At 35.9% G+C, this 12,347-nt stretch overlaps 1 protein-coding gene across 3 annotated transcripts in view; it reads left to right on the top strand.

The window, feature by feature from the left end:
• LOC117334788 (chromodomain-helicase-DNA-binding protein 1-like) overlaps window positions 1-9,598 on the top strand; it is a 43,443-nt gene extending 33,845 nt beyond the window's left edge. For 2 of the 3 annotated variants that reach the window (XM_033894589.1, XM_033894590.1), the window contains 8 exons: window positions 58-183; window positions 426-604; window positions 930-1,038; window positions 1,968-2,125; window positions 3,819-3,971; window positions 6,380-6,490; window positions 6,821-7,075; window positions 7,304-9,598. In XM_033894589.1, coding sequence (XP_033750480.1) covers window positions 58-183; window positions 426-604; window positions 930-1,038; window positions 1,968-2,125; window positions 3,819-3,971; window positions 6,380-6,490; window positions 6,821-7,075; window positions 7,304-7,457 — 1,245 coding nt within the window. In that variant the 3' untranslated portion in view covers window positions 7,458-9,598. The remainder of the gene's footprint in view (window positions 1-57; window positions 184-425; window positions 605-929; window positions 1,039-1,967; window positions 2,126-3,818; window positions 3,972-6,379; window positions 6,491-6,820; window positions 7,076-7,303) is intronic. The other variant, XM_033894591.1, reaches the window with a different exon arrangement.
• Window positions 9,599-12,347: the final 2,749 nt, after the last annotated feature.

The raw sequence follows: 12,347 nt of genomic DNA on the forward strand, positions 1-12,347 counted from the left end.
AAATACGAAAGTAAGGACAACAAGCTTTAAACATTTCGTAACGTTTTTCTTATTCAGGGAGCAAAGGCAAAAAATAAAAAGAACAAATCTGGTCCTGTACATATCACTGCTGAGAAGGAGCCGGTAGCTATAGCCATGGAAGTAGAGTTTGGTGCTGAGTTACCATCTAACGTATTTGCAAAGGTCAGTTTCTTGGCCAGCTTAGAACATATTTCTGAGCATTACTGGCAGGGGGAAAGTCATTTCTTACTTCTGAAATTGATAACATTTTGGAGCCATTTCCTTTTCACCATCTTTGGTTGAATTGTCCACAGATGTATAAGAATGGTGTTTCCCATTACTTGTGTTGTAAATGTCTTTAACTTATAATAAGTTGGTTTCACTAATGCTGCTGCTGGTTTGTGATTTAAGAGTATTTGTTGTAGTGTAAGGAGATGATGAGACCAGTCAAGCGAGCACTGAAGAGGCTGGACAATCCTGATGAGGGGCTCACAGAGAAAGAACAGGTTGTTCATACCAAGCACTGCCTACTGAAAATTGGTGACCGCATCAATGAATGTCTGGCCGAGTATAACGACCCAGATATTATCAAACAGTGGAGAAGGTAACAGAGCAAAAAAATAAGATGACATTCACAGAAATGAACCCTTCTTACAAAAAAAATGTAACAGGATATGTTTTAGAGTATTCATTTCCAGACTTGGATTATAATTCACTAGGTTTATCATAGTTAAAAAAAAGTCACCTTAAATGTATATAAATTTTCAGTCAGGTAAAACATTACCAGAGGGATATAGTTGGACATGAATAAAATAACCATTCATTTGAAAATAATAATGAATTTTAAATAGGTTTTAGTTTGAATTGTTTTCTGTCCAGATGTTTTTGCCTTTCAGTTTCATTAAACATATCTACGATTCTTTTTCCAGTCACCTTTGGATATTCGTGTCGAAATTCACAGAATTTGATGATCAAAAACTACACAAGTTGTATAAACGAGCCTATCGAAAACGAGAGGAAGACAAAGAGAAGGAAGATGTAAGTCGAGTGAATCATTAAGAAGAGTTCATGATTTTTCTGCAGCCATGCCATTTTAGGGAGGTTCATACAAGTGTTGGGCATGTCCATCTCATACCATTGTGTCCTGTTACATTCTATCCTGTCCTGATTAATCCTATCCTGTCCTGATTAATTGTTATCAACCTAGAAGCTTCATTTCATTTGGGATGTTGCTCAAACTACATGAGAATACAAATGAATGAGTTAATTTTTCATGCCCCTTTGGTCAGATCCAGGCCATTGTTACTATTGATAGAAAATTATCACATTTTTTTTTTTTTTTTGGAAATTTCATCTTTTCATGATACAAAGCTAAGGTAAAAAGGTCATGTGTAAGAATATCATAAATTAGTTCACTGTTTAGGATTTTAAGGTCAAGGTCACCATTACAATTCACAGACACTTGTATTTATCAGACATAGATATTACTTTGCCAAGGAGCAGTATGATTATGGCTTGTAGACATTTTCTAGTCCCTGGAAGAATTATCCTTGTACACAATTCCAGGTTGGATGGAAGTATCGCTCACTTTTATAGACTGAATGTATCCATTGAAGTAGCGAGTTCTGGTGGAGAAATGGAACATTGAAGCTTTAGAAATTTACATTAAATAAATGTTAACCACAGTTATTTTCTACCTTGTTACAGGGAATATTCCAAAGTTTCTTCTGTGTTGAATCATCTGCATGAAGGTTTACTTTTCGTCTTGTTATATGAATTAATCTGTAGATAGAAAATTATTTGTTGTGTTTATCATTGGTTCCATTAATCCATTAAAAATTCAAAGTTCTTTTTTTATGAAACTGATAAAATGTTTTGTCTTGCTAGGCTGAACTTCCCTCCTTGTGAGTGAATGATGGATTTGGATAACTGTTCACTGTTTAACTTGAAAGTGTTTGTCATTCCAGATCGAACCTCATTCTCAGGAGCGTCACCACCACTCCACGTCACACGACAAATCTGGCCACAAACGGCCCCTTGACCACACAGACCACGTAAAAAAGGAGCACTCGCAAAAACCAATGCACAATAGCGGGGACCACTGGAGCAGTAAAGAGCACAAAAAGTAAGTATTGTCAGTTTTGAATGGGCTGTGGTAGCATCTGTATTGTACTGTGGAATGTGTACCATGCAATGTTTGTAACCTGCCATATTTCCTGGTGAGAGGACAAGAAATCTAAATGTTTTCTATATCGGAAATGCATGTCTCATAAGTATAAACATTTCAAAAACCTAAAATTACCAGCATATACATTCAAGTCTTACAGGTTTTGGAGATTGAACAGAGAAAGCCTTCATTTTATATTTATAAACACATTTTTGATTCAGTGAGATTCACAATTAGTGAGTTGACTATTTACCCCAGTGACAGCAGGAAATTTTACTGCATGCAGAAGATGGCAAGCTGAAAAATTGGATAAAATATGTTTTGTATTATTTGTATACTCTTGTCACCTCTATATGTATGCCAGATACACCCTTTTTCCTGCTTCACAGATGTAATCCTGATTTTGAGTTGAAAAGATCAATTTATTTTAATCTTGTCAATGAAAAGACTATTTATTCTGAAACATAGCAGTGTAACTATTTTGAAAAAGGTTTGACATGCATTAACCTTGTTTGAGGACTCGGTTTGAACCACAAATTATAGATGTAATAATTACTCAAATCAGACTGAGAATTTAAAAAAAAATGCAAGTTATAAGGTGTTATTATCTCCCACATAAAAGAGTTTCCATTTTGGGAACAGATATTTCTTCAAACAAAAATAGTTGGCATCCAAGTCATCTGACAAAAATTAAAAAAAAAAAAAAATTATATAACAACTACAGATACTGTGACTTTCTTAATTTTCAGGTTTAAATTTAGTTTTGCAGTATTTATTTCAACATTGAAATATTTTCAAGATAAATTTATAATTTGAAAGCCTACTGAGGATTTATTTGCAATGCTGGCATTAATTTTACCAAAATTTCAGTTAAGATGTAGAGGGTTGACAAAGGATGTAGAAATTTACACACCCCATATATCTACATGTGACAAGACTTATTAATATTGTGTTAATAGATTATGTTGAAGTAGAGCAGTCTTGCATCTTTTCAGATTGTCTCCTCGTGTATGCATTATATTTAGTGATTCAGTTCATTATTTATTCATCAGTTATTTTGTTTACTTTGTGTTTGCATACTTTCTGTTATAGATAGTTGTGATTGTTGTGTCACTATGTAAACAAGATAGTCATTTTCAGGCATCACAGTCCAACACTTACTGAAACAGTTAACTTGGAAAAGCTAAATTGACAATAACTGACAATTTTCTGTAGGGGAAGAAACAACAATGCTCATATGTGGAGGTCTTGTTTTTTCTCAAATCAACCAGAAAACAAATGGAAACTGATCTCTCTTACCACCTCCCACCTGGTATGACTGTACTTGTCCTGAATGAAGTTGCATTAAACTGACCTCAATGACATGGCTAACAACTGTTTTCTCTCCATTGCACCACTTGCCTTTCTTTCTCGCTCTCCTCTTGTCCATCCATTTCACTTGTCTCATTTTCTTTTGCTACACTCTACATTAACATGCTCCATGTTGGTTGCAATATAAGTAAAACATTAGAACTAGGGAAAGTTTGAATGATAGATAAATGTCACTGGTGTTTTGTGCTCTCTGTAAACCCATACCATCGTAAGTCAATGTTGTTTGTTGTCGTTGTTAAAATTATTTTGTTTTTCTTTCCATTTCTGTCTCGTGGTTCAGTTCTGCCTCTAATAGTAACGGTCCCTGGCATAGTGCAGCCACCAAAGGAGGGCGAGACAGTGCCAGTCAGCGCACTGACTCAAAATCTAGTCCCGCTGATAGGTGGACACAAGCCAGTCCACTAGCCCGACCTGATGATCCAACCAGAAATAGGCAAGTTGTGTTGATGCGAGCCCCTAAACATGATGAAGAGTGTACTTTCACACACTCTGGACCTCACTATTTTTCTAGGGTTCTTGTTAAATAGACCTTCAATAATTACATGTGATCTTACTAAACAAATGTTAGTGATAGTCATTTATATTTGAAAGTCGTTTATTACATCCCCATCACACTAAATTAGAGTATCTGTTTCTAAATCGATGATCTTGTTCATTAAAAGCCACCAGTGTGGAAAAATTGTAAAGTCTTCTATTTATCAACATTATTCTAGAAAGGTGTGAGGACCTCACTTTTATGTCTGTGTGTTACAAGTTACAATTTTTTTCTCTCACAAAGAATTGTCCGAATTAATTTTTACTGTCTAAATCTTTAACATCGTTTGTTTTAAGATTTTGTTTCATTTGAAATATGTTTGAAGACTATCTGGAAAATTTTAGCTGTAGAACTAATTTGTTGATTTGGAATCCCCATTAAAATGTTTGAACTCCCAAGATCAATTTGTCATCAAATGTGGACATGTTTAATACTACAGTGAGTGCATTTCTGTGTGACTGAACTTTGCCGTAAAATCCATAGTAGTTGTCATAGCTCCTCAGTACAGAATAAACTTGGTATATGATTCATACAGGTGTGTAAATTAACTGATAAAGGATTATTCCTTTAGCTTTATGTATGCAGTTCTGACAATAGATCTCTGCTTGAATGAAGAGTTTGAACCCAACACCATTAGATGTCATGATGAGCTCAAATCGTTCGTCCATTGCCTTAATCCCTATGTATGGTCAATTTTCAGACCGATCAGATAGATTTTTGATAGATAGATTTTTGATAAAATCCCCCTTTATTTCTTTTTCACAGAACGTATTTCCCCCGAGAACTTTCATAAGTACTTTGTGTAGGTTTGTTTTGTTTCTGTAGTTATGAAAATTTGATTGCGTAAAAAAATGGTACATTTTGTTAATTGAGGATCTAGAAAAGAATAGAGACAAAACATACACAAATGACATAGAACCAATAAAAGTTACATGTGATTTGGTCGGTGTCAAGATCCCTTTGAGGTCTGGTCAAGATCCTGAAGTTGAAAATGAACGTCACATGTTCGCGTCAAGGAATTTGATGATTAGTCAAGTCTTAGGAATTGTTTTTGAATGTTTACCGTGAAAATATGAAATGGAACTTTGCAAAACCAGCTGACGGTTTAATACACAAATTATTGTCTGTCCATCTGTGCGTTTGCCTGTGAATGATTACTGAAACAGCTCTACCAGACTCCTACATTATACCAGATACATTTGATATCTTGTATAGATGTTAAACTAAAATTTACTGAGTTTGCTTTCCAGATTTAGATGAAACATAATGGTGATAAGAAGCAAACTAGGTCATCTGACTAATGTCAAGGTCACAAATCCAAGGTCAGAGGTCAAGTTTGTTTCTTTAAAATAAAGGATATTTTGTTGTGACTTTCTGATGCAAAGCTGTCGAAGAGGTGAAGAAAAAGCATATTAAGTGTCATATTCACAGTTGAAATGTGTATCGTTCTTTGTTTGAGCCAATACAACTGAGCAGTTTCAACAGTGTGATTCTCGGTTCCAAGGCCGGATTACAGTCATCTATCTCTTATATGATAACTTGGACAGGTGTACAATGGCTTTTAGCCTCTATTTAGTTTTTCACCAGGAAGTGCTTTTTGTGCCAAACCATAAATACCAAAAAAGTGTGACATGAAATATGCTGATAAATTAATTGATGTCATTTAAGACTGCTGTAATATTGATATAAAACTCTTCTGACATATTCACCATAGTGTGGTAGGGGTTTAACACAAATGTGCATGGCATGTATGATATAATCAGAGTTAGGCATGTTGGAACTAAATGCATGTTTCCCTTCTGAATTTTTTTTTTTTTTTTTTTTTTTTGTGTTTTTGTTTAGTTCTGTTCACGGTCAAAAAGTTGTCAATTTTAAATGCTTTGTGTAATACCTTTTCTATCAAGCAAAGCATTGCCTGACTTTATTTTTAATTACGATGAAATGATTTTAAACCTGTACACTTCTATTACAGAAATCCAATGTTCTATAATATAATCTATCATCAGAACAGGTTGGGTAAATGCGAGTTTGAGAATATATTATTATATAGACCTTGCGTGAACAGCTTTTTACACCATACTTAAGTAATAAGTGGTGTAGAAAACAGCAATAGTGCTCAGAATGTTATAAACTGTCTCAATTTTTTTTTCCTAAGAAGAACTTCTGTGTCTTGTATGGAGAATCTCCACTTTGATACAGTGGTAGCTGAGGTTGTTGATGAAGCCGCCGGAGAGATGCAGAGTTGGATGGAATTAAGGGGGATTAATAGGTATACACTAACCAAATGCTCTACTTCGGCTTTGCAGATATGGCGATGGCAGTGGAGCCGCCACCTATAAACGACCCAAACAACACCAGGACGGATACAGAGGATTCCATGCCAATGAACATAAATATGGATCCAGCGAGCATCATAGGTCAGTCATGTAATATGAAATGTACTACTCACCTAGGACAGTTTCAGAAAATTAAAGTCGTTCTTCAGTTTGAATTAAATAATTGGTATTATTTGCAGTTGTGAGGAAGGGAATATTATTTTCTCTGCATTTAACCCTATTTATCCTCGAATAAGTCCCCTCTCCAAGTGAAAAGTTCTATATTAACATTTGTGGAGGGCTTATTTGTGAACCACCTTTAACTTAATGTTTTAAAATTGATGATTCTGCAAAAATGAAGAAGGGACTTATCTGTGAGCAGGGGCTTATTTGCAGATAGATATAGTAACTATTTCAATATTGTTTATATAGGTTCAACAATGATGGCAGGCGTGAATATTCGTCAGGGAGTCAAAAACAATTTCATCGAGACAACACATCATTTCACCACCATGACCGGTCAGACCATCACAGTAGTGGGAAATACAGGCCAGACTATCGCAGTGAACGTAATGATAGGAATGATCGTGGAGATTACCAACGGCCAGACTATGGTCAGTTTGGTCACCGAGACTATGGAGGCAGTGGAGGTTCATCAAGGGGCTTTGCACGGCCGAGTGGTGACAAGTAAGTATCTGTACAGCCAGTATGTTTACATTATTCCAATAAATTTTTCACTGTGGGACCTCAACTATTTCTGTAAACCGACTAAATGCAATTAATTTGTTTTGCAAGAGGATGTGGATGAACTTGCCATTTTCAGTTAGCATGTTTTCTTTTGTTTATGGTTTCTGTAACCTCTAAAATACAATGTGCTTCTTGTTGTTGTAATAACGTATCTTTCTTATATTTCAGCTACATTTCTCATTCCGATCGGAAAAGGAAAAGTGACAATTTTGATAATAGACGATCGTATAGTAGTTTAAAAGACCCTAGACTTGCTGAAGACCATAGTAATGACGGATCTTCATATTCCAATGCAGGCAGTGAACTGCACGGGAAACACTGACGAAAGGGGAGCAGCTGATTCATTCTGGTCTCATTGTGTTCATGCTTATCAAAGTGAATTGGGATCCTTCAGCGTCCAACATTACACTCGCAAATATATAGCTGCTTTGAATTAACAAAGGGACAGTTTGGCTGATATATGTGTGTGTAGTGTGACGCTGGTATCATCCTTACATTGTCATTGTAGGAACTTTAATGAAATTATCGCAAATTCATCTCAAGCAAGACCATTTAAAATTGCCATCATCGTCATCTCTTGCTGCAGTGAAGAATATGTCTGACCGAGAATCTCGTGTCCGGTTTTCTGTGAGCCTGACTGTATGAGAGAGAGTGTGTAGGGTGCTGTTTGAGTCAACAGGGACTATAGATGAAGCAACGGATGGTGCTACAGAATACATGTGTGACCTGATACTGTGTACTCCATTATTGGAGTGGTCTAGACGTGTAATTAACTTGTGAACCTCTGAATCCATACACAGTGTTTACATAAAGATACTCTTATTTTCTGACATTACACACAATTTATAGACCATCCATTAATGATACACACAAACTGCCTCCTTCTGGCATGGATGAGAAGATCAGTTAACGTTTGTTGTAGAAATCAGTATAAAGAGCATCCTGATACATATTTAACTTGTTTCAGATTAAGACTTAATATAAAAAAACCACATCAAGACCAAACTACCTTGCATGTCATAATTATGATGATTATCTCCCTTGGATTAGAAAATCTACAGTTGGTTATTAAACATTACATGATTTTTGTTCAGTTCATGTATGTTGATTTAAAATTGTCATCTGATACTAAACTCTGCTTAAATTCAAATTTAAAAAATGAGCTTCCTGTGTTTCTGATATTTACAATTTTGGAACAGAAGGTGTACATCATAGGAAGGTAGGATATACCCTTAAGTCGTCAGAATTGGTTGTTGAACTGGGATATTCAGCAATAAATGAAATCTAAGATGGCTAATATAAGAACAAAGACACTGCAAAAATAACATGTTCTATTTGATTTTGTTTTTGAAAATATTGTATATGAATTGTTTAAATGTTGCAAGTGAGGATACAATTTTTAAGTTGAATGCTACTGTACATGCAGGAGGTATGACCAGCTTGTCAACAACAAAATGTGAAGTAGTGCAAAATGAATTGTTATTTGTTGACGTTATTTTCTTCTTGATATTGTATATCAAATAATTTATTTTTAAAGCAAGTTTAAATTGGGGTTTAAACTAGATGTTCGAAACCACACCAGATTTATTTGAAGAAGTTTTAATATACATGCTACAAGTGGGTAGACACCATTGTGCTATAATAGAGGTGTATATTGTGATACGGAGGAGAGACAGAATTGATACACTGGACAATGTTTTCCAGTAAAGTTCCTTATTTTCATGTTAGTTTGTGGCATTTTTCAGTTTTTAAGATTGATTTAGATCTTATTAAATGATAATACTTACATTATTACTATTACAATAGTTCCTCCCATATCATATGGAATAAAAATTGTCTAATTTGATACAATACAGGCAAGCTTTTCAATTGTCCTTGTTATTTGTGGAGTTATCTTTATTAATCAAAACGTCAGATTGGGAAAAAAAAATACAACAAAATTGTAATATTGCAAATTATGAACTTCGGATTTTTAAAATCTTTTTAAAAACAAAAGTTAGACTTCAGAGTTTGATAAAGAAGAAAACAAAATCTGGAAAACACATCTAATATAGGCATTACAAAAACATGAAATTGTTTGTTGAACAAGCAACAGTTTTAAGGAAATCTTTTCAAAAAGATACTACAGGGTGATGCCATTGGGATGTGAAAACTATCTGAATTAAATTTGTAGTTCATGGAAGATAATATTTCAGATACTTTAAAAGGATAGTTGGCCGGGCCACTATGGAGTTAGTTTCAACATCACAAAAATATTTGCTGTCTGTATTTTGTAGGTATAAGTTGTTAATGTTCTGTGAAGTTTTAATTTATCTTTGTTACATGAAAGTTAATATTTGCTAGCACTGGGGTCACAAAGGCGGACAGCACGGGTCACCTGGGTTTGAATTGACTGGTGCTGTGGTTAAACTGTGAGAAAACTTAATAACCTCTTTTAAAAACAAATGTCCTGGTAGGTATTTATATAAAAGCAAAATAAAATATTTTATGTGCATAGGATATAAAAATAGTTTAGAACACAAGACAAATTTCTATCAAAATAGTCTGAATTCTATAATGAGTTTGTGTGCCTATCTGTCAGTATTTTAACAGGTCATAGACAGTGATTTCTGTGGATATGGTTTCACAAGAATAAAGAGAAGTAATAGCTTTAGGAAAATTTGTTATACAAGTACAAACTGTGTTTATGAAGGATGGTGATGAGTTATATTGTACAAGCTGTACCAATTGTTTTCAAGTTTTACCCTAATGAAAGTTCCACATAAATAATTTGTTAGTGCTAATGATTTTTATGCCAACACCAATGAAATATCAGCATCTCTGTAAATCTGTGGCTCCAAGAGATAGTAATTTATTGAACTGAAAAATGATTTCCTTCAAAACTCATTTTTAGCTCACCTGGACCGAAGGTCCGGTGAGCTTATGCCATGGCGCAGCGTCCGTCGTCCGTCCGTCCGTCGTCCGTCGTCCGTCCGTCCGTCCGTCCGTCCGTCAACATTTGCTTCAAATCGCTACTAGTCATAAAGTTCTTATTGGATTTTGACCAAATTTGGCCAGAAACATCCTTGGCAGAATGGGAACAGATTTTGCATAAATGGTGGCTCTGACCCCCGAGGGGCCAAAGGGGCGGGGCCCAATAGGGGAAATAGAGGTAATTCCTTTAAATCGCTACTTGTCATAAAGTTATGAATGGATTTCAACCCAATTTGGTCAGAAACATCCTTGGGGGAAGGGGAAAAGATTTTGCATAAATGGTGATTCTGACCCCCGAGGGGCCGAAGGGGCGGGGCCAAATATGGGAAATAGAGGTAATTCCTCTAAATCTCTACTTGTTATAAAGTTATGAATGGATTTGAACCCAATTTGGTCAGAAACCTCCTTGGGGGAAGGGGCAAAGATTTTGCATAAATGGTGGCTCTGACCCCCGAGGGGCCAAAGGGGCAGGGCCCAATAGGGGAAATTAAGGTAATTCCTTTAAATCGCTACTTGTCATAAAGTATGAATGGATTTCAACCCAATTTGGTCAGAAACATCCTTGGGGGAATGGGAAGAGATTTTGCATAAATGGTGGCTCTGACCCTCGAGGGGCCAAATGGGCGGGGCCCAATAGGGGTAATAGAGGTAATTCCTTTAAATCGCTACTAGTCATAAAGTTATGAATGGATTTGAACCCAATTTGGTCAGAAACCTCCTTGGGGGAAGGGGAAAAGATTTTGCATAAATGGTGGCTCTGACCCCCGAGGGGCCAAAGGGGCGGGGCCCAATAGGGGAAATTAAGGTAATTCCTTTAAATCGCTACTTGTCATAAAGTTATGAATGGATTTCAACCCAATTTGGTCAGAAACATCCTTGGGGGAATGGGAAGAGATTTTGCATAAATGGTGGCTCTGACCCCCGAGGGGCCAAAGGGGCGGGGCCCAATAGGGGTAATAGAGGTAATTCCTTTAAATCACTACTTGTCATAAAGTTATGAATGGATTTGAACCCAATTTGGTCAGAAACATCCTTGGGGGAAGGAGAACAGATTTTGCATAAATGGTGATTCTGACCCCCGAGGGGCCAAAGGGGCGGGGCCAGATATGGGAAATAGAGGTAATTCCTCTAAATCTCTACTAGTCATAAAGTTATGAATGGATTTGAACCCAATTTGGTCAGAAACATCCTTGGGGGAAGGGGGAAAAGATTTTGCATAAATGGTGGCTCTGACCCCCGAGGGGCCAAAGGGGCGGGGCCCAATAGGGGAAATTAAGGTAATTCCTTTAAATCGCTACTTGTCATAAAGTTATGAATGGATTTGAACCCAAGTTGGTCAGAGATATCTTATCAGACCTTAGAGAGTCTGGACTTCATTAATCTTTAAAGCAGTTGGGATTCCCACACTATAACCATATATAGCATTGTTAGAATTTTACAAATAAAACAACTTGAATATGAACATTATTTCAACATTTGGTCTAATCCAACCAGGTGAGCGATACAGGCCCCATGGGCCTCTTGTTTATTAAAAGTATAGCCGCGATTTCTGAAAGAACTTTCACTTAATATTTCATAATGTTCCCGTTTAGATGATTTTATTTAAAGAATGTTTAAAGTTTGAATTTCAGCTGAACTATTTCTCCGTCCAGTTCTTAATTCACCCTCTATGATTAACTAAATGGACTTGTTTTATTGAACGTGTGTACTAATCATTCTCTAGAAGCAAATGATTGATTTGGTAAGTTGGTATGAATTTTGAAGAAAACTGGAAGTTTTTTATACATTGAATTTTGTGTAGTGAGGATATGTATGATGAGAGGATATATTGGATGTGTGTGAGTCATTGTTAGTGCTGTATGTCTGAGGCGAGATTGTTAGCAAGTTTATTTACATTTCATAGACATCTGTACATGGATCATGTAAGCTTAATGTACATAGCCATGTCAAAATATAAAACGAAAAATGACTTTAAAAAAAATCAATAAAATAATGAAATTGATAACTTAGACCTAGTTTGTGTTATTCATAACTTTATATATACTCAATACCATCCTTAACTCCAACTACATTTGTCAATACCATCCATATCATCCTCAACTCCAACTTCATTATACCTCCGCAACGAAGTTAGGGGGGTATACTGGAATCAGGTTGTCTGTCTGTCCGTCCGTCTGTCTGTAGACACATTTTGTCCGGACAACTCCTCCTAAACCGATGGGCCGATTCCAATGAAACT

This window comes from Pecten maximus, chromosome 9, assembly GCF_902652985.1.
Source record: "Pecten maximus chromosome 9, xPecMax1.1, whole genome shotgun sequence".
NCBI classification, from domain to species: Eukaryota; Metazoa; Mollusca; class Bivalvia; order Pectinida; family Pectinidae; genus Pecten; species Pecten maximus.